This window comes from Phyllostomus discolor, chromosome 14, assembly GCF_004126475.2.
Source record: "Phyllostomus discolor isolate MPI-MPIP mPhyDis1 chromosome 14, mPhyDis1.pri.v3, whole genome shotgun sequence".
Classification (NCBI taxonomy): domain Eukaryota; kingdom Metazoa; phylum Chordata; class Mammalia; order Chiroptera; family Phyllostomidae; genus Phyllostomus; species Phyllostomus discolor.
The window spans coordinates 48,294,699-48,321,140 of NC_040916.2; the positions used below are offsets into that span (position 1 = coordinate 48,294,699).

The following is a 26,442-nucleotide window of genomic DNA, read 5'->3' on the forward strand; positions in this document are numbered from 1 at the left end:
TCAGCTAGTCCATCAGAGTAGAGGGAATGGCGACGGGAGAGTTTCTGTTGGCCAATTGAGCGTGAAGGGCCAGTTCCCTGAAGAAAGGGCTGTGGGGACGTTCTAAGCACTACAGGAGAGGGTGAGTTATTTAAATGTTCCGGGTCTCTTTTCTTATCTGGAGATGGGGCTTGATGATCTTTAATGTCTCGTGCAGCTCCGCAATCTGTAAGTCTACTTGGTCAGGGGGTGGGGGGCGGAGGGGAGCTGGGCAGGAGCAGGCGAGGGGGGCCGGTGGGAGCAGCAGGCCACCGGCTCGGAGATGAGGAACCAGCCGGGGGGCCCAGACGGCCCCAAGAGGGCCAGCCCCGTCCTGAGCGACGCCCTCCTGGAGGGCAGGACACCCACCTTCTCCGGTTCTCTCTCCATGGAGCCGCAGTTCGCTTCTTCCGGTCTTCCGCCGTCCTTGGCTTTAGCTTCCTCAAGCAGGATTGTCATGGCTTTCAGGGCTGCGTCCTGCTTGGCCACTTTCTTGCTGCCAGCTTCAGCTGGGGGAAACTCTCGGCCATTGATGACAACTTGGAATTTAAATCTTGATGGAAAGTGATTAGATGTGTGAACACTAGTCTAGGCCTCCCTTTTGCCCTCTCTAAAGAGATCTTCACCCTGGAACTCCTGCTACTCTAAGGGGCTTTTTGATTTGTGGAGGAGCCGGAAGGTAGGCCAAGAGACTCCTGTCCCTTTGGAGGCTCGGCCTGTTGCTACCTTTTGGGAACAAAGCAGCCAGTGGCTGTCTCCCTACAGCTCGTTAGAGCAAACGCAGCCACAGGTGACATGGAACTAGCTCAGGGGACACCCACTGTCTCTCACTTCTCGGCAATGAGTCTGCACGAAAAGGATGAGGTAAAACCACCACATCACAGTCTTGTTAGCAACCAAAAAGCCTTCGCCCTAAAGCACCTGTGGTAGGCTGTCCGCCCCAAGGGCAGCGAGCACGGGGTGGGGCCTCACACCCCTGGGCCCCTGCCATTCCTGGGGGCCTGTTCTTGTCCCCAACCTGCCCACAGAGACACACCGCTCGCTTGTGGTTCGAGTCATTCTAAAGGTCTGTTTGTCTGACACCAGAGATGAAAGGAATTTCCCCGTTATGTAGAAAACCGAAAACCGAAAAGCGCTTGTTCTAGGCCTCTGAGCTAAACTTAGACTTCCTTTGTCCAAGCTTTCAAATTTGTTCAGCTCTTTGCTCAACCTGGGATTTCATTTAGAAAAGTGGGTCAAATTTCTTATTTCCTGGGTCTTCTGAAATATCTGAATATGGCACCAATGTTTCTTACAGACGGAGTCCAAAGGAAGGTTAGCCACAAAACCCACTGCTTGTCCCCAACCCTGGGGAGGGGGCAGAGGAAAGAGAACGGCAGCCATCCAGTCTTTACCCCAAACAGTAAAGAACCAGCCCCGCCCTGCTAGCTTTCGGTCAGACACACCCCCTTCATGTGCCGGCTCCCCCGCAGCGACATTGCCGTGTCATTAGGACAGTCACAACAGGGGATGCAGGTCAAGCTGGGAACCCTCACCCTCAGAGACAGTCTAGGTTGCTCTCTCCTGTCCTCACTAGCTGGGGCGCGTCACCCGCTCAGCCTCAGTGGGTTCGGCTGCCTACTAAGCCCTGCAGCAGCTCCTTCAGGGCCCACCCGTCTTCCTCAATCTGTCCGCTGGCCTGCAGGAGCCTGGCCAGCTGTCTGAAGGAGGGGATTTCTGATTCACAGCTCAGGAGCAGCAGCAAGTGCTAGCCCAGCCATCTGTGCAGAGGAGGTATGCAAAATCAGCCAGCACCTCCAGGAGGCAGGCAGCTGTGCTCGCCCTACAGCGCCGTTTCCCTTCGGGGGCTGGGGGTGGGTCTGAATCCACTGCTGCTACAGCACAGCTCACCCTGGCTCTGGGTGTGCAGCCTGCCCCAGCCCCTCTGTTCCTGCGCGCTCTCCAGGGACTCAGTGTCCTGTCGGGAAGGGGGGAATGCATGTGAAAAGATGCAGGAAGGGAGTCTGGTCTTTATTACCTCCGGCCTTAGTGGGCAGACACGATACTGATGCATGAAAGCTCATCCTCTCCCCAGAAGCTTCATTCTAGCCAACAGGGTCAACCTCCCCCTTGCTCAGCCAAGATCCTGGCTGGTCCAACCCTACATTCCCTGCTCAAGAGCTACAGGAAGGGCCAACAAGGGTGCTTTTGCCAAAAGGCAGAGAAGAGGAGGGAAAAGACGGGGGCCACCACACGGCACTGTCATGAGTCAGCAGAGACTGCATCGGGAGCCAGAGCGCCTGACCCCAACCCTAGGCACAGTTCCTGGGATCTCTTACCGAGGTTCATGTGGTGGTCCACTCTGCTCTATCAGGTTGAACTCACAGGTCTGACTAGCGAACTGAGCATATTCTAACAGCCCGCTGATGGGGTTCTTCAGCTGGCACTCTGTCAGTTTCTTGTAGGGTGAACACCGCGGCAAGCCATGACTGTAGAAGGAGGGCATCTCCATGATGGCTCGAAACTCACCTGGGGCTGCGTGGATGCTATTCAAGTCATCGGGGATGTCATCTGTGGCCCACTGGCCATTTTCAAAGTCAACATACCCTGTTTTTGAGGGGCCATTGTCACGGACAGGTGGTTTCGGTTTTATTGGCTCTGGGGTGACATCCTGCTCCCTTTCTAACTTTATGACCGGTTCTTGCCCATTCTCCAGGTTTCCTGTGGCGACACTGTTGGAGGCATCTGGCACAGGTGAGTCACAGGGAGGGAGCTCGGCGCTTCCTTTGGTCTCGGGGACAGCAACTTGAGTGGTTTCAGGGACACTGTTCGTATTTCTCTTGATTTGTATCCTCTCCCGCTTCTTTTCAGTCAAATACCAGATGGGAGGGGTCGTCCCTTGCCTGTAGACATCCCCCTGCCTTTCCAAGTCAATCAGCACGGCGTTGACATCTCGGGCTTTCGTGAGGCCGATGTTTTTGGCCAAATTCAGAGCGGAGGACTTGAATGCACTGAACAAGTAGTTGCAGATCTCCTCCCTGATCTCGGCCATGTCAGCGGACTCAGAAGGGTCTTCCAAGCCGGACGTGGGGTCTCTGTCTTCAGCTTCCAAACCGGGGGCTGAGTCTGGAGCTCCCTGGCTACACCCGTCTGCTCTCGGTGCTTGGCTGGGGTGGTTCCAGCGCGGGGCCGAGGCTGCAAGTCTCCACAGAGGGGGCCTTCCCACCTCCTGATGCAGCGTGCCCTTCTTCGCTAGTGAGTACAAAATGCGATTGACTTCCTTCTTGGGGGCTTGGAGCTTTGCAGCCAAATCCTGCGCTGTGGTGACCCTCCCTTCACCGAGCTCCTGAAAGAGCTCTAACACCCTTTGTTCCTGGCCCTGCAGGCCGATCCGCAGGTCCTGGAAGTGTGAGGAGAGCCTATCGACACCCCTCCATGGCAGAATGCTGCCGCGTGGGGAAGGAAGCTGGAACTCTCTCTGGAGCGCCTGGCTTCTGAGAGGTGCACCCCTGGGGATACCCCAGATCTCCGGCTGCCTGCCTCTGGCAGGGGGTCCTGGAAACCTTGGCTGGAATTCAGGGAGGGGCAGCGGCAGGATTGGTGCCTGCTTTCCAATCAGAGGTACTTCTGGGAGCTGCCCCTTGAGAAACTCTATTTGCTGAAGCTGGAAACTGTTAGGATAAGATCCTGGTCCCGGTTGCTGGTGTCTGAGTTCACTGTGCACATAGCCTTGAGGTGGGCTGGGGTAGTATCTGTTCAGGAAAGGCCCCTGCAGAACAGGACAGAAGAGAACGTGAATTAGGGCTGCCATGGTGAGCCGGGCCCTGCAGGTAGGGGGGCGGGGGCGCACTGCACCTGGTGGGACCCAGCCGGGAGAGCTCGCCCACCTCGTAGGCACTGCCTGTGGACCCAGCACAGGCAAGAGGGAGGCGCAGGAGGCAGAACACAGGGCTCCCAGGAGCAGCGTGGCCTCTCCCACAACCTAGCTCGTTCTTTCCCTTTTGGCAGAACGTTATAGAGAGCTGAGAAAAATCTTCCCACTCATTGGAACAACTACCCTTTTCAAATCAGAAAAACAAACAAAAACAGGATAATAACCTAGACTGCAAAGGGAGCCGGGGCCCAGGGAACGGCCTGCAGCACAGACCCTCCCTCTGACCCCTCTGGATGATCAGAAGACACACAGGCAGAAGCCGGGTCTCCCGAGACCTCGGCAGAGGGAGCCTCCGCCCTGAGGAAGGGCAGCAGGAGTGCACAGGTTCATCTGCAGGTCCCTGCCAGAATTTGGTTTTAGAGTGCTGGAAGATTCCTTTGAAAAAAAGTTACAGTTTCCAGACTCAGTGTGGAGCTCAAGCTCAGAAGGGACGCTGGGCCCTTACTCTTTTCTTCCCAAACTACCCAGGTTCTCCTGGGCAAGTGGAGCCGGCGGAGCCTATTCCCCAACACCGCAGCCCCACGCTCCCACACTCCCCGAGCTCCCTGCTTCCACGGTGTGTCCTTCAGAACCCAGCTCCATAGGGCACAAGCACACCACGTCCTCACAAACTGCCATAGAGTTACCAGGACGAGCCCTTGTAGGGGTGGGGGCAGGAGGTACTTAGGGGACCCAGGGTGGGCTCTCGGAAAATACTTTGCTGACTCCCTCTGGGGCTTGCAGACCTGTGTGCGCCTGCGGGTGGAGGTGGGGCAACCGCTAGGAACAGTGTTCCCCACGACTGTCCCCCTTGTCCGAATCTCCTGAAGGTTCCAGGGGCCCTGCAGGCAGCTGTGCCCCTTTTTCGATGACTTCAGCCTTCTACTTCCCCACACCCCTGATGCAATCTGGGGATTTCAGCACCCTGTGAATCCGGCCCATGGCGCCCTGGCTGTGGGCCTCCCAAATGACCGCCACCTGGACCCTTCAGCCACGTGACTGGCTGTTCTAGCTTCTCACTCCGTCTCACCATCAACTCTAGCTGTGGCCACCACCAAACCTCAAGCCCTGAAACTCTTTTCCAGGGGTCAGGACACTTTTTCTAGAAAAGGGCCAGATGAATCTTCTGTTGTAGCACAAAAGCAGCTGTCCCCAATATGAAAACTGTTAGATGGGACAAAGGTCTCAAAGTCTAGGAAATTCTCAGTGTTATTTCTTGCTGAATGTTAAAATGTAGCTGAGTATTTTGCAGATACAACTGTAAATAGGAAGAGCAGACAGGAACTCAACTGGAATGAAAGTAGCCAACTGCAAAGAGAAAATTAACGTGTAATTGACCAAACAGTGTGTAGAAGGAATGGCTAAGCCTCCTTTGGGGAGGCAGAGCTTCTGATATGAATCCAGCCTCCTTTGCTGTTGGAAGTATAAATAAAACTATGTGGCGGCAACCACTTTCACTTTCGAACAGACCACCCTGAACCCCTAAGAGCTCAGTAACAAAACTTCATTTACAAAACAGGTGGAGGGCTGCACTTTGCTGACTCCTGCTGTTTTTCTGATGGAAACTTCCCTGTTCCTACAACTTCCTCTCCTTATTCATGTGATCCCCACGTAGCCACGGGTCAGCCAGTCCCGCTCAACACCACCCTGGTTCCACACACCTCCTCGTTCAGCCTGGATGTCGTGGTCGGTTCCCTTACCCACCCAAGCAAGGCCCACTGTCCCCTTTTTCTGTTCCAAAGGGTCCACACAGTGCTGGAGAAGGACACTGACAAAAGGGGTCACATAAATTCCTCCTCTTGAACTTCAGGTTTTCACTTCTTTGGTGGTCAGTTCAGTTCAACATTGCTTCGCTGTGGGCTGAGCTCTGTCCTTTAGAAATCCCCCCCCTCCCCAGTTTGGTGACAGCATCCAAGGTCTCCTTTCACCCCTCTCTCACCTTCTGTCCCCGGCCCTTTCTCCTGCCCCTCACGCAACTGGTCCCCAGGGCTTTGTCTCAGGGCTGCCTCTTCCTCCCCCGAGGTGATTCCATCCACTCTCTCAACCTAAGGGCTCAACAGCCCTCTTAAGAAATTGTTCACATTGATCATCTCCAGCCACCACCTTATGCTGAAGCTTAAGACTGAATTTCTAAACGCCTAAATAATCTGTCCACTTGGCTATCCCTGCCATTTCCTCAAACACCCCATATTCCAACTGGATGAGTCTTCCCCCCACCCCAACCCCTCCTGCTGCTGCTCTTATTACTGTTAGCGGCACCCTTCTCCTTCTAGTCATTAAGGCTAGAAACCTGAGTCCTCTCTGCTGCCTGCCTGCCTTTCTCTGAATCTCCAACATCTAAAAATCAGGTAGTTGCCAAGTCCTGTGTCATCTGCCACCTCTGTATTTGCCCGTAAGTGCACTGCCTGCAGTTCTAGCCCCTCCTTACCTCTCACCAGGGCTACTGACCTAGGCCAAGAGCCTCTCACCTTTCCATCCCTCTGCATGCCAATCCAGTGGGCCTGCTTCTCCTTCTACGACTACCTACTGCAAGTCCGACCTCTTCCTTGCAGATCTCCCGAAAGTGTTCTCCAGACTTCCGCCTCCATCTCCTCCTGCCTCCTGTCTTTGAACTCCTCCTACTCGGCACGGGTTACAGTGCTTACTTTACCTTTTATCATAGCTACTAATGTTTTTATATCTCATTTTATTTTTATTTTGTTATTTTTTAATCCTCACTTGAAGACATTTTTTTCATTGCTTTTTAGAGACGGGGAGAAGGGAGCAAGGAAGGGAGAGAGGGAAACATCGACATGAGAAACACTGAATGACTGGCTGCCTCTCACTCGTGCCCGGACCAGGAACTGAATCTGCAGCCCTGCGGTTACGGGATGGGGCTCCAACCACCTGAGCCGCACCGGCCAGGACAGCTACTGATTTTGTAAATGGCACACATAGATTGTAGTACATTTGAAAGGTGATTAACAATAGTAGATGCCCTAGAAACTACTCCCAATATTCCTCACATGGTCCTGACAGGGGCTCCGTCAGCTCCACGGTGTGCTCCTGGGGGAAAGGACCACGCATGCCTCGGTGGTCTCCGCACCCCCAGAACCGAAGAGAACACCTGGCACAGGGCTGGTCCCAAACCAACATCTGTGGAACTAACAACCGCACAAACAAGACATCCCTACGCTGCAGCCCCTTCTCCCTTGTCTCTCCTGCCGCACACAACCTCGCCCCCACCACATTGCTGGGGGCCGAGGTGTGTGCGCGTGGACCGGGAGCCTGGCCCCGGGAGCTGAATTAGGAGGGTTTCTGTGCTTTTCTCATTAGTTCTTAGAGTGACCTCGGTCAAAATAACTGTTTCAAAGTGGCTAAAGTCAGTTCCTAGCTAAATGCTTTCTAGATTTAAACTGTGTCTACCTGCAAAACATTCATCTACATGAAAAGAATAGAATAAATCATGACAAATTCATGCTTTGGAAAAGTACTCATAGTTTTTATTTTAAAAGTGTTGCAATCTATTTGTATTCACCTGGAAAAATTTAGGAATGATATAATGTTAAATTAAACAGCAATAAAAAGCAAGCTGCAGAGGAACATGTATGCTGTAACCCACCTTTTTGTAAACAAAAGAAAACCCCCGTGAATACGCATGTGCGTGTACACGCCAGAATGAGCACAGAGAAAAGAAGGCCACATTTGTTAACAACTGTTATTTTAGGGAAAGATTAGAGGGAGATTGTTAATTTTTTCTCCCCCCTCCCCCACACCCAAGGCCTCTGAAAGCCAAGCCAAGCCGACGCTTGAAAATAATCGCCATTTGGAGATTTGCTGCACGGGAGTGAGAGCAAGAAAGTGGGAAGCCAACTCGCGCCATGGTTCCTAAATCCCTCGACATCCCTCCTCACTCGCCTCACGCCCGCTTATCACGCAAACCGTGTAACGGCCGCTTCGCACTTGCTGCCCTGCAGAGCTGCACTTCCGCCCGGTCTCACGTGTCGGGGGTCACGAGAGGAGCCCCCACGTTCACCACACGGTCCCCGTAGGGCAATACACCAGGAGTGCGAAGACTGCTTTTCCTTCAAGTAGGATGTCTCCAGCTCTTTCACAGCAGGGACACACATCTATGTGCACACGTGCACGTGTGTATATTGTACGGCTGTGGAGGCATTTATAAGGCTGTGTGCTTTGACTCGAGTCAAAACTCAGAATTAAACACTAAAAAGGGTAAGCTTCACTGTATGTTAAATTTACCTGATTTTTAAAGACATATATAAAATACATATGAAGTGAGTTGTAATACAAATAATAGTTAATAAATAATAATACAAGAATAAACTGTTCCCCGTACTCACAACTGTAAACCTACACTTGCCCGCTCTGGTCGATATCTCTGTTCTTCACACACATATGCGTGCATACATGTACATGTGTTTTATACACAGGGTCTGGCACAAGTAACACCCCTTTGTATTATGAAATCTTGTATTACACAATGATAAGCATGTAATTCTGTAACAGAACAATGTCACACTCAAGCACACCATATGACATTTCAGGTGAATTGTTCAAATTGAAATTATGAATTATTACACCCATATCATTACCCCATCAACCACTCAAGCAGGTGTTACCTGTGGGATCCTGTATATTTTTTTTAAATGGAGGTAAATTAACAAAGAGTAAAACTTACCCTTTTTAGTGTATAATTCTGAGACTTGACTGCATAGAGTCAGAGCACATACAGCCTTATCACTTATCACTACCACCGCAATCAAGACACGGAATATTTCCCTTTCCCAAAAACGTTTTCCCTACTTTGCAGCAAACTCCTTCCGCCTCCAACCAGACCCCGGCACCCACGTCTGGGTGCTGTCCTTATGGCTTTCTTTTTTCCAGAACAAAGCTAAGGGGACGCACACGGCACACAGTCGGTGCCTTAGCACAGAGCACTGCGGTCCCCCACCGGGCCGTTGCATCACCAGCCTCTCCTCCTTCCTTTGGCCAAGCGGTGGTCCATCACACCGCCAGACTCCCCCCATCTTTTTTTTAAATCTCATCACCCGTTGAGGGACATTTGGGTTTTTCCCGTTTTTAGCCATGATGAATAAAGCTGCTATAAACTTTCTCCTGCAGGTTAAGAAGAGTGGGTTTTCATTTCCCAAATGCCTTCAGGAAGTTTAAAGGGCGCAGGGAGGAGATTGCTAGAAGTAATGCATGTTGTCTAAATGGGACTCAAGGGCGGCCGGGGGCGTGCCTCGGAGGTCCAAGCAGCAAGGGAGAGGGACTCTGCCTCAACCTGGGCTCAGGCCTCGCTCCTCTGACGGAGGTGCAGCCCCTCACAGCCCCTCTTGCTCACATCGCTAAAACGGCACTATGATTAGCAGGATACAAAGTACGAGAACAGCAACTCTGCTTGGAAAGAAAACACACGCGCGTGCGTGCACGCGCACTCACAGAGCACACACACCAGGGGCTGAAACGCGAGCGCACCAGCGGTGGGCCAAGGCGCCGAGTTCTGGGGGGCCCACACTTACCTGCCTCGGGTCCATGGCGCCCGGGAAACATGTCCGGGCAGCGCGACCCTCCCCGCGGTGGGACCCTCCCCGCGGCCACCGTTCGTTTCCAGGGGCCAGGCTTCCGCTCGTGGCTTCGCAGAAAAGGGGGTGTCGGTGGAGTCCAGACAGGAAACACCCCTGGGCCGGGCGGTTGGTGAACTGGCTGTGAAATGGCTCCGGTTCAATTTCACTTTCGTTTCTCGGGAAGGACCGCCCCTTTGGAAAGTTTGGCCAAGGGGAGGGGCTTGAGCACAGCTAACAGAAGCTGCCTAGTCTCAGCCGGTTACAGCTCCAATCCTTCCTTTCAGGAATCCTGGGCAGGGTGCTTTCTTTTGGAAAACATCTGTAAATACTGAACTAAGAATGCTACTAAGCAGCCCTCTCAGGTATGCAAGGGAAAAAGCAAAGGAAAACAAAGACGCACCAGGAAGCCCCGCACTGGAGAAATGGCCTTAGGCTCCCTCTGCTGTCGCCCTGGTCCCGCACTACCGACCTTGAATCCCTAATGTGGCACGTGGTGGGGTAGGGTTGAGGGCAGATCTCTTACATGGTTAACATTAACATAGTATTAATATTATAAACAGACATGAACTGGTAATAGCCACTAAAATGCAAGACAATGACAGCAACTGAACAATTGAGGATCTACATCATAAAACCTACCCGCTGCCACCATCCAGCCATCTCAAGGAGGGCACACACCCCCTTAATCTTCACACACAGCTTTACCTGGTAGGCAATATCCCCAAATCACAGAGGTGGGGAGTGAGGCTTTCCAGGTCTGACTGTGGAAAACCGCCATTGCACTCGCTCCAGTTACAGCCCGACTGTCCGAAAGGTCACTTGTATTATCTAGAGGCGAAACTTCAGTTGATTTTGTGACCATGGTCATGTGTCTGCTCTACTTTGCTGAAGATACCTAGAAAAAATTCTATGGATCAGCCCCAGTGCTCAACAAACCCTTGCCTCTGAACATTTCCTTTTTGTGTTTAATTTTATCCCCACTGCTTTGGAGACTTCCAAGGCAGTCCCTCTCCGGCATCACCACCAGCTGATGTCCCTTCTCCACTGTCCTCCTATTCCAGTCACCCTAAGTGTCGGTCGCCCCAGACTTCACATTTGGCTTGGCTGTGTTCTTTCCTGCTTCCCTGTCTTTGCACATTCTGTTCCCTGGTGTACACTGTGCTTCCTGCACTGCTTCTGGTGCAACAGTCTTTGAAGATCTGTTTCAGCTATTACCTCCGAGGGAGCCTTTCCTTACTCTAGGTTGGGGGAGCAGGTGCAATTTGTGGTCCCTCATTTTGCGTTTCTTTGTTACTCTGCACTTACCCTACTAGACACTTTCACCATCTCAGAACACACCTCATTCAGTCATTGGAGCGCCTGACACGTGCTGGACATGTGTTCAGTACGGAGGACCTGACACGCACGAGAGCCCCCATCTCCCAGCTAAGAGTCAGCCTGGTGGGGAAGACTGTGGCTGATGGCGCTGGGGGGCGGCCACATATACGGCTGCTTCCCAGTGGTTCCTTGTCACGCACTCACTCTTTCTGCGCTACGTCATAATTTTATAAGGTGAAGGACAAGAACAGACTCTTGCTATAACAATTCCAGCCTATCTTCCCACATTGTTTTCCATTTAAGTCAAATAAGTTATGCCTTACCTCTGCTTCCTTGCCTTTGGGCTAAACAACACCACAGCTCTTAACCCTTCTACAAGAATATTCCAGAAAAGCCTTAATCATAGTTGGGCAGGGGAAAGCCCGCTGCTGCTGCCCTGTCCCTTTTATAATCTAACATGGGATGCAGTGGCAGAGCAGAAGGGAGATTTGTCTTCTAAGCAGAGGGTCAGTCGGGCCTTGAAAGAACAACTGCTCTTGTAATTTAATCTTAGCAGCTCAAGTAACCACAGCCAGTCTCATTCATAAACATTTCAACTTCCACAGCCCCCAGCAATTGCTTTGGGGTCCACAGGGTTGTGAGGTGGTGACCCGTGAACCTTTCTGCTATTCTGTTTTATGGGCTTGATTAAAAAAAAAAACTTAACCAGGACTTCCAGCCAAGATGGAGGCATAGGCAGACACACTGTGCCTCCTCACACAACCAAGACAGGGACAACAATAATTTAGAAACAGAATAACAACCAGAACTGACAGAAAGTTGAACTGTATGGAAGTCGGACAACCAAGAAGTTAAAATAGACACATTCATCCAGACTGATAGGAGGGGCGGAGTCGGGCAGCGGGGCATGGGTCACGTTGCGGAGAACAGAGTGTTGGGACTGGCTCGTAAGGCATCCTGGGCGCTCAAGACCGCAGCAGATGGACCCTGAGTGCACAAGCCCCAGTTAGCAGACCCTGGCTGAGGGGTGGCAACCAGCAGACCCAGGGAGGTGGGGATTGTTAAGCCAAGGCACAGCATACAACCCAGGATCCCAGCACCAGGAAATAGAGCCTTAGGGCACTGATTGAAAACACCTGTGGGAGTTGAGGCCCAGGGAGAGACTCCCAGCCTCAGAAGAGAGGTCCTTGGAAAGTCCCACGGGGTGCACAAGCCCACCCACACGGGAATTGGCACCAGAGGGGCCCAGTAGCGGAAGAGACTGAGGACCGACGGAGAGTGGAGCAAGCACCATTGTTCCCTCTCGGACCCCGCCCCCACATACAACGTCACAACCCAGCGACTAGGGTGCCCCGCCCTGGTGAACACCTAAGGCTCCGCCCCTCATACGTAACAGGAGCGACCAGACCAAAGGAAGAAAAAAAAAAAAGATGGCTCAAACAGAATGAAAGCCCCACAGGCAATACTTTTAAGCGACTGAAAGATAGCCAACCTATCAGATGCACAGTTCAAAGCACTGGTAATCAGGATGCGCACAGAATTGGTTGATTTTGGTCACAAATTAGACTAACAAATATAGGCTACGATAAGAGAAATGAAGGAAAATGCACAGCGAACTAATAGTGATGGGAAGGAAACTGGACTCAAAACAATAGAGTGGACCAGAAGGAAGAAAGAAACAACCAAACAGGAAAGAATGGAGAAATAAAAATTCAAAAAAATGAGGAGAGGCTTAGGAACCTCCACGACATCTTTAAACGTTCCAACATCCAAATTATAGGGGTACCAGAAGGAGAAGAGGAAGAGCAACAAGTGGAAAAGTTATTTGAACAAATAATAAAGGAGAACTTCCCCATTCTGGCAAAGGAAATAGACTTCCAGGAAGTCCAGGAAGCTCAGAGTCCCAAAGAAGTTGGACCCAAGAAGGAACACACCAAGGCACATCATAATTACATTAGCCAAGGGAAAAATGAAGGAGAGAATCCTAGAGGCAGCAAGAGATAAGGGGACAGTAACCTATAAAGGAGTTCCCATCAGACTGTCAGCTGATTTCTCAAAAGAGACCTTACAGGCAAGAAGGGGCTGGAAAGAAGTATTCCAAGTCATGAAAGGCAAGGACCTACATCCAAGATTGCTCTATCCAGCAAAGCTTTCATTTAGAATGGAAGGGCAGATAAAGTGTTTCTCAGATAAGGTCAAGTTAAAGGAGTTCATCATCACCAAGTCCTTATTTTATGAAATGTTACAGGGACTTATCTAAGAAAAAGAAGATAAAAATCATGTATAGTAAATGACAACAGACTCACAATTATTAACAACCACACCTAAAACAAAATAAAAACAAACTAAGCAAACAACTAGAACAGGAACAGAACCACAGAAATGGAGATCACATGGAGGGTTAGCATCAGGGGAGTGGGAGGAGGAGAGAGGGGGAAAAGGTACAGAGACTAAGTAGCATAGATGGTAGGTAGAAAATAGACAGGGGGAGGGTAAGGATAGTATGGGAAATGTAGAAGCTAAAGAAATTATGACACATGGACATGAACTAAAGGGGGGGAATGTGGGTAGGGGAGGGTGTGCAGGGTGGAGAGAAATTAAGGGGGGTAATAGGACAACTGTAATAGCATAATCAATAAAATGTATTTTTTAAAAAAGGAAAAAGAAGTAAAAAAAGTTGATTAGAGAAAATTCCAGAAAATACAGAAAAGCAAACAGTCAAAATTACCCCTCCCCCTCCCCCGTTCGTGGACCAGTGCCTTCCCTTCCTGTGCTGCCCCCATGCACAAAGGCACCAGGAACATGCTCCTCGACTACTTTGGGGAGCTCCCGTTCCTGGGGTCTGAGCGTGCCTGCTGCCCCACTGTGCAGTAACCGAGCACTATTTACTAACCACCACCTAAATGGTTTCAGAGTTACCATCTAAAATAAGGTGAGCATGAAAAAGCCCTCACTTCAACTCTGGCTTTCCCGTAACGCTGCCAAACTCCGGCTCCGTATGTGCCTTCAGGGGCCTGGACATCCCCCTTATGGGGAGGACGTTATCATCTGGCTACTGAGCTGGTTTTAGTTTCCAATCCCTGCTATTCTTGCCTTTTCACCATAAATAACTGTTAGTCTGGCTTGTTGCAGATCTTCTGTTTAACCTCACTGTGTGCAGGGAAGGGGATTTACAAGTCTTTTTAGTCTACGGCTTTCTATACCAGACTACTGCACATATGGGCTGCATCCAGCTGGATCGTCTGCTCCCTCTGGTAAGGCAGATGTCTGCAGGCCCCTCCAACACTTGCTCATACAGGGACGCGGCAACGGAAACGCGCTGCCTGTGAATGTGTGCTACTATGCTGGCAACATATCACCAAAAGGCAATAGATTGCTGAGTTATTTTTAGTTCTCAGGTCATTGTGTTAGAAAAGGATGCGCACAGGAATAAACCCGTGTTCTTATCTTTAGTCCGAGGTGATACGTGCACATAATATACATAATCAGCAATTTGCAGGGTTGCTAGGCACCAGTTTATTGTCCTCCTTGTTTTGTTGTTTCTTTTCATTTCTTTATCATTGGGCTTTTTATTCCACTGTAACAGTTCATGCCACATCAACATAATGTCAAAATCCTCAGGGTCTCCCCCCAGTAGCCCCCACTTGCTTTGGTGATCGGTAAGGCTTTCTGCAGACAGAACAGTGAGTTGGGCAACTGGCTGAGTGGTGCTCCGTGGCTGTGTTTGTGCTGATGTATATACTCCAATGATGTTAATGACCAGACTGGCTTTTGAAGTTACAAGAAACAAGAGATGCCTCAGGTTCCCCCAGGACAAACAGGTCTCCAAAGTGGACAAGCGCCTGTACCCTAAGTTACCCAGGCAATGAAGAAGAGAAGTGGTATTTATAACTACCTGTGGGCGCCAGGCACTGTGGTGGTGGGTACGGTCACACAGTTAGACTGTCACACCAGTGTCAGAACAGTACCACTAACAGCGGCTAACAGCCCTGTGTGTGCTGAGTATTTTATGCTGTAAGTTGAAACAGTTAGTGCACATTTAGTCTCCTAACAACTCCCCAAGATCACCCTATACAACCTGTGGTTGTATGCATTAAGTCTGGACACCCTACGGCCGCCTTCCTACGTCTGGCTGGCACACACCAGCTGACCGCCCTCCCGCTTGGCCTGACCAGCACAGAGAAGTTCAGCTGCTGGCCCACATCTAGGTTCCGCTGAGTCAGGGTCCAAAGGTGGGGTACCTCCCACTCACTTTTGCTTTCTCTTCCTCTTCCTCTCTATGACCCAGCCCTCACAGAGCATGAGTGACTGGGCCGAGTCCCACTTTCCTGCAAGGGCAATGTCCCCGTGTCCGTGGCTTGCAGGGGACGAGCAGAGGGCACCAGACAGCCTCTGCCCCAGTTCCGAGGTGTTTTCTAGGGAAGCAGACTGATTTCCCCAAGAGCCAATTGCAGAAAGCCAATTTGCCGAAAGCCAATTTGCCAAATGGCTAATTTCCTAAATTATCAATTTACTAAGCAACCAATATGCTGAACTGATTTCTTTCTTTAAGGTCTTAATTGACCAGTTTTTATTCTGCCTTCACAACAGTATTGAAGAAAATGTCCTCTGCCCACCTCCCTGCCCCTATAGAGCTGCGGACCAGGGGCAGTGGGGGCTGGGGTGGGGTGAGGTCGAGCGGCCCTTGCAGAACCAATTTTTCAATGAACTGGTTTTCTGAGAATCGACTTAGAGCCATTTCCAGGTGTCGACAGTCTTCTTTCCAAAGGGCATGACCAAGGCTTTGCCACTGCTAACACACATCGTTGAAAGCATCACCCTCAGCACCGACAAGTTCACAAAAATTTCCATCTACACACAGAGAGGAGAGGGTGTGTGAAGACGCCACAGACAGAGATGTGAAGATTCTGGCCTTAAAGACGGGAGTGACGTGGCCACAAGCCAAGTAAGGCAGCAGCCACCAGGAGCCGGAGAAGGCGAGGTAGGGATTCCTCCCTAGAGCCTCTGGAAGGAGCACAGCCCCAAGACTCCTCGATTTTGGCCCAGTGGTACCAATTTCTGACTTTTGGCCTCCAGAACAGTCAGAAAATAAACTTGTTGCTTTAAGCAACCAAATGCGTCACTGCCACACTCGAGACTAATATACCACCTCGATGGGCAGTGTGGCTGGGGAGCCCCGAGGGCGGGGCCTCCAGAGACCGCGCTCTGCAGTGGGCGCTGTGCACCTGGGGTGGCCACAGGGCAAGGGCCGAACACGCCAGCGTCCTGGTTGACACGTGCACAGCTACCATGTCCACTTTTTGTTAAACCAAACAGTACAGCCTTCTCCTTACCATCCAGCAGAATTAGAGCTTTTTATTTGACTTGAAAAAAGAATATTCTTTAACATAACAAAGACTATCATAAGTCCCACTAAAATAAGAAATGGGAGCCACCATTACCATTATTATGTTATTTCCCCAATTGTGAGATGTACGCCACACACATCTGATATTGGAATGTGAGTTACAACATGTGGGCATTTCATTTCAAATAGTAGCCCCCAAAAGCTATCGTTAAATCGATAGCATGTTCTTAAGCTGAATGGTCTTAGAATCAAAGAAATATTGTATTTAATGTTATTTGGCAAATTCTAGCATATTCTATAACACAAAACAAATAAAAGATAAACTATTAAAACAGGAAACAAACCCAGATTATTTGCGATAACATCATAACCCTACTTGACAGAGGATTACCTAAAAAACTCTTAGAACCACCACCAGTCAAGGAATGTGGCTGAATATGAAACAGAAATATACAAGACAAGACAACTTAGTTCTTGAGAAATACTATATCCTTAATAGCAAATAAACCATTTTTTAAAAGACAGAAACATTTATGAATAATCTTAAGAAATATGGAAAAGTATGAAACTCTGCTGAGGAACACATGTGTGTTAAATAGAACATACAACCCCCAAATGTGATAGTCAAATAATTTATAAATGCTAATTAGTACCACATTAAATAGCAGTTTACTGCAAATTCTAATGAGGGTAGAGACAGTGAGGAGTGCGTACCTAATGAAATGATTAATCTGAAGTTCAAGTGCAAGAACAAACAGGTAAGAATGGCTAAATTATTTTTTAAAGAGGACAGCTGCCCTGCTCACATCAAGGTGGTCCTTAGCATGATACAAGAAGGGAGCTACAGCCTAACCACAGAGACACGTTCCCCAAAACAGACCCGAGGTGTGCGTGGCCCCCGCAGGTGGGGAACCACAGCCCCGGCGAGGGGAAAAGGGGGAGTCAGCAGGTGGAGCTTACTGGCTGGCTTCACGAGAAAGAAATCTATTTACAGCCTTGTCTTATATTAACAAACCAGTATACATTATAAACGGATTGGAAGATTACTTGTAAAGCATTTTGATAAACACACCGATACACAAATGGTATGTGCGACCTGACCGGTGTCACAGCGGTGGAGACGGCCCGGAAAGAGAGGCCGGGCGTCTGCTCACGCAGACAACGTCTGTACTTCAGAACAGCGAGGCAGCGTCTGAGTTTGTTCGTAGGGAAGAGTTAAAAACATAATACAAAAATGAGTATAGACCCTGAATCCGAGTTAAACACAGCTCATGTATGTTTACGCACATGGCCCACACACTTAGATGAGACGTACACACACACAGCGCCCACACAGGTTGGCACTGGGGTTTACCTGTAACCCTCATCATGTCACAGAAGAGGAAACTGAGGCAGAACAAAGCTGCAGAGGAAGTTCAGGGTGACGGCCAGCACTGTGGATGCACAGGGGGCGGCCCGGACGACACACGGGGCTGCCCCACCCACGCAGCAGTCTGCAAAAGGCCACCCACCGGAAAGGGAGTGCAAACGCCCACCAAGCATGTGGGGAAGTGATCCAATCACACTAACCATTAAAGCCACGGAAATGTGATAAATTACATTCTCGTTAATGAAATTAGCAATTAAAAAAATGAGATTCACTCGGTGCTGGTTGGGCATTCCATGGCCACCCCTGCAATCTCATCTTGCATCTAGGGTCCGCCCCAGTCCCTCCCAAATGCTCCCACACAGGATCGGGTCACCACCATCTCCTTTCTGGAAACCCCTCGATTCGTGGCTACCCATCGCTCTCAAGGAAGGCCCAAGTCCATCACGAGGTCTGCCGTGTGACCCCACTCCACCGCCCAGCCCAGCCCAGCCAGGCTTCAAGAAAGACACCGTCCTGTTTGCCCACCAGCCACAGAGCCCTCCTGCCGGCCTGGCAAAGCCCAGTCACAGGCTCCTCCTCCACGCCTGCCCCATGCAGGGGGAGGGGAGGGGGGGAAGTGGGCTTATAACGCCTGCAGTTCTCATAGCCCTGGGAAGCTTTCTTCATACAAACTGCAATGTGTCTTTCCTGAGCATGACAAGTCTTGTAACCCCATGACCCAGCACGTGCTCTGCCTGGAGAAGGTACTCAGCCAATATTTGCCAATGGAATACATATTACTGATTGAATGAAAGAAAGACAGAAAAGGGAAAAGTGAGGAGGAGGAACAGGCACTCTACTATACTGCTGGGAGAGCTAAACTGCTGAGTTCAACTTTTTTTACAAAGCAATTGCACAATGTGTATCAAAGTCTTCAGTACGTCCATAACCTCAGCTAATAGTCAGCAGTCATTGTTACTAATAATGTAAACCTACTCCTACAGTTACTATCAATAATGTAATGAATAAAAATCTACCTTGAGATGGAGAACTTAAAATCTACTACAAAACCTTATGTGTGCTATAGTTCTGTTTACAATAGCAGAAATCGAAAACAGCCTTAAGGTCCAGAACTGGAGACACAGTCAGGCGCATTCAGGTGCAGTTGGAGAGCACGCGACACCCAGAAGTAATATTTACAGAGCAAACACCGTGGAAGGTGTTTAGAGCATAATAAAATGTAAAGAGGGAACAACTTAAGCCTGGAAAAACAATATGCCCAAGTGGCAGACCGCGCCGACTGGCCCCCAGACCAGTGCCTCCTTTCCGAGAGTGCCCGGCTCCGCCCACTTCCCTGGAGGATGCCCAGCTCCCGCTTTGCACGCCCATCTCTCCTGTCAGGAATGCAGGTGACACAACTCTGGTCAAGGAAACACAAGAGGAAGTCTGCCAGGGGCTTTCTGGGACACCGGCACCCAGCTGTGGAGCAGCGCTGTCCGAGATGACGGAAGGGAGGGCGGGCACGCCGCTGAGTTGCCCGCTCAGCCAGCCCCTGGAACGTCTTTACCTGCGGGGTGACCAACGCCGCACTGCACGAGACAGCAAACTGCTCGTGATGAGGCCTGGGGCTACCTGTGATCTTATTCATTTTAATATTGTAGTTTTCTACAATGTTCACGTTTTCTATAACAAAGCACCTATCACCTCTTCAATAGGGAAAAAAAGTTAATAGTAACAAAAGGATAAATGAAATGCATGAAATTTGCCCTTAAGAAGCTCAGTACAATAATAGAAACAGCCACGTAAATGAATTAAAACGTGACCTGATAAAACCACAATGAGACACCACTGCAGATACCGGAACGACTGAAATAAAAACTCACAGTATGTACCGTCGGTTAGGGAATGGAGCAACTACAAGTCTCCTACGCTCTTGGTGGGAATGTAAGAGGTACAACCGTTCTGGTAGCCATTTGGCAGCTTCTTCCAGGGTTAAGTACGTAACTGCCCTCCCTACAACCTGGCAACTGTGCACCGATGCTGGCGGAAAAACGGAAAGAAACAACCAGAAGAAGACAGGGAGAGTTGTGGTAGAACCCAGGGAGGGCGAAGGGGAAAGGGATGTTGCTGGTTAATGGGTACAGTTTCAGACTTCCAAGATGAAAAAGTTCTGGAGATGTTTCACAGTGTGAATATATGTAACATTGCCGAACTGCACCTTAAAAATGGTTAAGATAGTAAATTTCATGGTATTTTACCACAATAATAAAAAAGAATGTTCATAGAACTTTATTCTTTTTTTCTCTTTCTTAATCCTCACCTGAAGATATGTTTATTGATTTTTATATAGAGAGAAGCATTGGTCGCTTGCCTCCGATATGCGCCCTGACCGGGGATTGAACTTGCACCGCAGGTATGTGCTGGGACGGGGGATGAACTGCAACCTTGGTGTATAGGACGACGCTCCACCCCACTGAGCCACTGGCCAGGGCATGGAGCTTTATCCTTAATAGCCTCAAACTAGAAACAAACCAACTGCTTGTCACCTGCAGAATGAAGAACAGCTGAGGTACATTCACACAGAAGATGCTGACTCATGCAACACGGGTTAGCCTGGCTAAAAGAAGCCACTTACAAAAGCACAATTCCATTTACATGAAATTTCAGAACAGGCAAAACTAACTCACGATGACAGACATTAGCATAGTGGTGGTTTGGGGAGGTGGGCGACTAGAAAGGAGCCTGAGAGAACTTCCTGGAGTGATGGAAGTGTTTTATTTTCTGGATTCGAATGGTGATTGAATGGGTATACTATATAGTTGTCAAAAGTCACTAAATGACACCCATAAATTGTGTGCTGTTTGTTGCATATAATTATATCTCAGCAAAAGAGAGCTGGGAAGCAGTGGGAGTGAGAGCACCAGAAGAGGCTAGCTTCACCCTCCCGGCCACGCACTCTGGAGCTGTGGGTGGAACGCGAGCACTCGTCACACCGACTGACAGACGTGGACAAACGGACACAGAGCAGTTTACGGAAATGCTGAGAACACCGTGATCATGAGAACTACACATGTATTTGAATCTGTTTCATAGAGCATGCTTTGATATTCTGATCAATTATTTTAAAAAGGAAAAATATATGATATATACACTAATGCAAAGATCTTTAAAACAAAACATAGACCTTTATCTAATTCATACTGATTTTATTTAAAACATCACACAATATTTTTATCAAATATTGTCATAATCAGAAATAAAACTGAATATTAGCTTTTTAAAGTAGTATGTCATAAGCAAATCATAAAATACTAGAATACAGAACAAGAGAAAACACTTTAAAGCTTACAAGCAATTTGTCTACAGAAAGATGAAAAATATGTATATTTAATGAGAAGGTCAATACCAAATTGGAAAACTATTTACAGGAAATAAAGTTTTTTTGTTTGCTTTTTAAAATAATGAGCACATACTCATTTTTAAAGAGAGCTTGTATAATTTATAAAATAACACAATAAGTGACTAGATAAAATAGTAACTGAAAAATTGAAACACAGAAATAATAAAAATGCTTAATAGGTATATAAAAATAGTTAAAACTTAATCATAACAAAAAAGCAAATTAAAAAGAGATGTCATTCTTCAATTTAGCTCAGATCCTCCTGTCTCAGTGAGAACACCCGCCTGGAAGGGGGGGGGGGAGGGCAGCACAACGGCGGGCACTGCAGTGGGGACCCTGCAGTGGGGACCCTGTCCCCTTCCCAGGAAGCGGATCAGGACCTGGCACTGTAAGGGGGCGGGGCTAAACACTAGTGTCTCACCTCAAGTCTACAGTGCTTTCATGAGAACTATTCTTTTGAAAATAGAATTCCCTACCCCCCAGTTTTTATTTTTATTTATTCTTTTGATCAGGAGGTGAGTGTGACATGGACAGTATTCGCTAAGGCACCTCGATAAGCAGGAAGATGGGGGCGGGTGGGAGATGAGGACTGGGCCTTCCCTGGGGAACGGACGGCTGAAGGACAGAGTTCACTCTGGGCCCCTGGTGCCCCAGGCGGTACAGCAGAAGCACCCTGAAGGCAGCTACGGGAGAGGCAAGTGCAGATCAGCACGTAGAACAGGGCTGCAGGGGGCGGAAACCCAGCAACAACTTGATCAGCAGCTCTAACCGAAACCACGAGGGAAGGTCAGGAAGGAGACACACACACACACACACACACACACACACACACACAGCTACTGCCAGAGCTCCACCTCCCGGGGCGGGGCAGGCTGCAGGGAGACGGGTCTCGTTTCTTTCATAACTTTCTAATAAGGATTTTTTAAGCTTTTCTTGAGTGTTTTTGGTACTTGATAAATGTTTCAAAGTTCACAGGCCTTGATCCCAAAACTCTGGTCAAAGAGTGAGTTGTTGTTACTGATAAAAAGGGCTCAGAATAGTGCCTGGCATACTGGAAGTGCTCAGGGAAAAGTTTCAAAAACAAATATGGAAAAAGACTCAAACTATAGAAAAAAGCCTTAATATACACCCTGTCATCGCTCGGAAAGGTTTGAGGGGAGTACGACACCTCATGGGTGAAGTTTCTGGTGGCTTCTCCTTGAGGCCTGACCTCGGTCTCTGCAGGTTTAGACAGATGCACCTGGGGAGAGAGGTCCTGCCCTTCCAGGGCGGACCCTGGCAGCACTCGAGTTCACAGACATTTACCGTGAGAGCTGCATCTATCATGTAGATCAGAATTCTCCTCACCACGATGCCGGCACGTTCTCCCTGTGGGCAGATTTTCATTCGTTCGTTTAACAAACATTTATTAGGCACATACTGTGTGTCTGGCACTGCCCTAGGCCCTAGGGACACAGCAGTAAGCAAAAGGAAAATTCTTTTCCTATTATTTTCACGAAGCTGATGCTCCAGTGAGAAGACAGGCAATACACAAATAAATGCATAATGTCGGTTGGATGCACGTGCAATGAAGAAAGAGAACGCCAGCCAAGGATGGAGGGTGGGAAACACCAAGCAAACGGCCCCTCTGTGCTCGAGGGCTCTCCATCTAGAGAAGTGACCAGTTTAGACAACCATCCAACAGAAGTCGAATCCACAGTCAGGTGTGCTGAGGCGTTGATGGGAAAGGTTGCCTAATTCATTGGTGGAGGCCAAGGAAGGCTTCTGAAAGGAAGTCAGCCAGCTGAAGCAGCGGGGGAGGGCAACCCAAAGGGCCGACGTAAAAGCCTGGAAGGGGCAGAGAACACACAGTCGATGCCAAACAGAACGAATGTGTGACGGACAAACAAAACCAGGAGGATCCTTTTCAGCTGGAAGGCTCTGGCAGGGCCTCCAAGAAGTGGCTGTGAGCTTGCAGACACACGCGTGCGTGCAGACACACGCACAGTGCAGTCACCCGCCGTTTCTGCCTGCCCCGTCCCCGTACTCCCCGTCCCCTGTGGGTGGGGAGAGGCAGTTGACTCCTTCATCCCAGGGGTGGGCCTGTGACAGACCTGTCCCATCGGGGGCTCCCCATCTGCTTGTCTGCGGTGAGTATTTTACAACGCCAGAAGACAGCTCTAGCACCACAGGCTAGGGGCAGCCGGCAGCCAGCAGTTGGCCTTTTAAGTATGTGCAGAGAAAACAGCAGGAGACAGGCTAAGAAACAAAAGGAAGCAGAGAAAGGCAGGGCCAAGAGAGTCCTTATGATTGCATTTCAGCCTCATGATCCAGCCACTCCTGAAGCTCCTTTTTGGACTCCCTAGTTAAATGATCAAAGAGGGTAAAAAACCCCTTTGTGCTTAAGTTAGTTTACACTGTGTTCCTGCCATTTGCAACTATGTTATCATATCCCCTTTTTGGGAAAGAGCTTCACTGCGTGTGTGGTAGTGGTGAGGGACAGAGGGAAAGGAGGTTGAACTGTGTTAGAGGGTTTCTCCCATTACGTTTGATGAAGACGGTGAAATAGGTGGCTTCCAGGTGTCTGGGAGAGTATAGAAGCAGCAACATGAGCTCCTTGGGGTAAGGGTGTATACAAGTAAGTCACAGTTCAGGTGGGTGAGTTATATAAGCCTTGTGAGTCCCTAGTAATTGACTATACAATCCTAAGTCATCTTCAAACACAGGGCCAACAAAACATAGCTCATCCAAAAGGCGAAGAACATCATCTATTTAAATCCACTCTGCTATTCCCATATTAATGCACATCAGTCACACATCTTTCCCAGATATATAATTTTGTAACAAACTAGTATTTTGAACTCTTTATTCCTGATGCCAAAAAATGCAGTGTTCTCCAGCAAACTCAGCCCAAGCAGCTGCACCCATCACGGCCCAGGCCTAGCAGATGTTACAGCCAAATAAATAAAACTGCTGTATCTCAAGGGATCACTGCGGAAGCCCAAAAGCTTAGATCCTGCTGTTCTCGTATCTGAAAACTCTAATCAGTTGGTCACAGATGATAATACCAACCTTGGTCTGACACACAGCTTCAAGTCTTTAAAACCATAAACCAGAAAGATGCTCACATTACATATAGCTCTGCTTAAGGAAGCCTTTGCATATTAAGCAATGGGTATCCTTTTGACAGAAATAACAATACCTTCAGATTTTTTTCTTCTTTCAGGGGCATTTGCCAAATACCTACTGTGTGCTCACGGTGCCAGCACTGTGTGCACACAGTAGGTCATGTGCCTCATGAGCCTTTCCTTTTTCTCAGGGTGAAAAAGCCAAATCTCATTTCACACGTGGGCAAAGTATTTTTTTTAATCCTCACCTGAGGATATGACTTTATTGATTTGAGCGAGAGACAGAGAGAGAGACACATGGATGTGAGAAACATCAATCGGTTGTTTCCTGGATGCACCCGACAGGGGATCGAACTTGTAGCCTAGGTATGTGCCCTGACTAAGGATCGAACCTGCAACCTTTCAGTGCACAGGATAACATCCAACCAAATAAGCCACCTGGCCAGGGCAATGCCAGGCAAAGCAAAAGATAATTTATCATTGAACAATTTGAGATGTTATTCTTGCAGCAAGTACTGGCCCTCTCAACTCTGCCTAGCCTCCCTTCCTTCACCACTCAGGTTCACATTTCTGGGACTCTAGCCACTGAGAAATAACAAGACCCAAACTATGAGCCTGGGGGCCTGGGTTCAAATTCCAGTTCTGCCCTTAGCCAGTGTCAGGATCTTGGCTAAGGTTCACCTTCTGCCTCTGTAAAATGGGGATAATACTTAACTGTTGCTCTGGATTGCTGGAGGGATTAAATAAATTAGCATATGTAAAGTGCTTGGTTCAGTGTAATGCAAATAACAAGAACTCAATAAAAAGAAGGTATAATTAACAAAGTGTGACCTTCACCTCTTTCCAGCTCTAAAATGTTGACCTCTACAGCAGAGATTATGGATTTTGAGATTGCCCCGCCCACCTAAACCGCTCCGCCCACCCAAGTCTGCTTTATCATATCTGGCAGAATAGCAAACATGCGAAATAGCAAAAAGCTCCCCTGTTTCTCAAGCAGCTGTACCTTCAAAGGAGGGAGGGAGCAAGTTCAAGTGCCTGGGAGCTGTGCCCTTACTGAAAACAGCTAGATACTTCAAATTCTGAGAACAACTCTGCAAGGTAGATAAAATTATCCTTATTTTGGAGATAGGACCAAGTAGGAGTAGAGAGACTAAATAATTCACTCAGTGTCACTCAGCTGGTGAACGGCAGGCCCGACTCCAAAGTTCATGCCCCCTTCCACTGTTCCCTGCCCCCCACACGGCAATTTGACTCAACTGTTTGTCAAATAATGAAATGATGAAAAAGATATTCCAGGACCTTTGAAAGATGGGAACAAGTCTTCTTGGGTAAAGAAAGAAGTTGGCATCATCACTCACATTTGCTCCACAGTTTAATGCTCCTGTGTTCTCTGCTCCCAATGCTACAGCCACTGTACAGGCCGTCTCCTCTCTGGGCCGCTTAGACTCTGCTCCCTCGGCTAACCCCACGCTGGGACCCTCCGCACACATGTAAAATTCAACGACAGGTGTCTTTTTGGAAGGCAAGTTTCCCAAACTCTGACACCAACCTGGAACATCGGAGGCAGTTTTACCTTCTAATAGGGAGCAAGAATCATGCCAAGGAGATGAAGGGTGGGGAGGTGACGCAACTAGGCCTCCTGCACAGGGCCAGACCCAGGCAGAGCGCGGCAGCCGTGACCCCGCAGTGGGCTCTCCACGACGGCCGCCTACGCCATCCCTATGTCAGGCATACCAAGGGCGGCGGATGTTATCCCAAGAATGCGGCGCGGGCCTCTGCAACTAGGGCGACACGGCGGAGGAAGGTGCGCACAAGACCAGTAGCAGGCGCCTCTCAATCCAGTCGCTCTCCGAAGCGAGAGGGAAACAAGGGCCCGTGGTACCCAGCTGTTGGCCTCCAGCTGGCACGAGTGGCCGGAGCATCCGTGCGCGGCTTCTGCCGCCTACAGCCGCGCTCACACACTGGCGCGCACACATGCAACCAGCACATGGGCCCAGGCGCCCGCCTCCCCGCCAGGCTGCAAGCCCAGCGGCGGCCCCCAGCCCCTGCATCCCCACCCGGCCCCGCGGCCACCCTCGGAGCCCCCCGGGAGCCTCCAGGCTACTCCTTCCATCAGTGTCCAAGCCTGCAGAGGCGGCCCGAGCCGGGCGCTAGGCCCAGGAAGGTGATGGCGAAGAAGGAAAAGGCCTCTTACCGATCTCGTAATTCTCCGGAACGCAGCCCACGGAGGAGGCCGCCACAGCCGCCAGACCCTCCCCCCACCCGCCCCCACCACGTAGCCCTCTCTACCTTCAGTCGGGAATCAATGGCCCGGACGCGGCTTGGTGACATCACTGGCGCGCCGCGTGTGGGAGGGAGTACCACGTGATTCCTCCCTCTTTTGTTTGCGTCCTAGTTAGGCTGGGCTTGTGTCGCCCTCTCTTCCTTTTTACCGGCCTGTTCATCG

The 26,442-nt window shown here is 49.5% G+C and overlaps 1 protein-coding gene across 10 annotated transcripts in view; it reads right to left on the reverse strand.

Annotated features, from left to right (window-relative positions):
• Window positions 1–26,392, reverse strand: part of ADAR (adenosine deaminase RNA specific) — a 41,368-nt gene extending 14,976 nt beyond the window's left edge. For 2 of the 10 annotated variants that reach the window (XM_028502643.2, XM_036015448.1), the window contains exons 1-3: window positions 9,433–9,639; window positions 2,337–3,766; window positions 388–571 (exon numbers count right to left, since the gene is read on the reverse strand). In XM_028502643.2, the coding sequence (XP_028358444.1) occupies window positions 388–571; window positions 2,337–3,766; window positions 9,433–9,447 (1,629 nt within the window). In that variant the 5' untranslated portion in view covers window positions 9,448–9,639. Of the gene's footprint in view, window positions 1–387; window positions 572–2,336; window positions 3,767–9,432; window positions 9,640–26,190 lie in introns of those variants that run through there. The other 8 variants (XM_028502640.2, XM_028502642.2, XM_036015450.1 and 5 more) reach the window with 8 other exon arrangements.
• Between the last annotated feature and the right edge of the window lie 50 nt (window positions 26,393–26,442).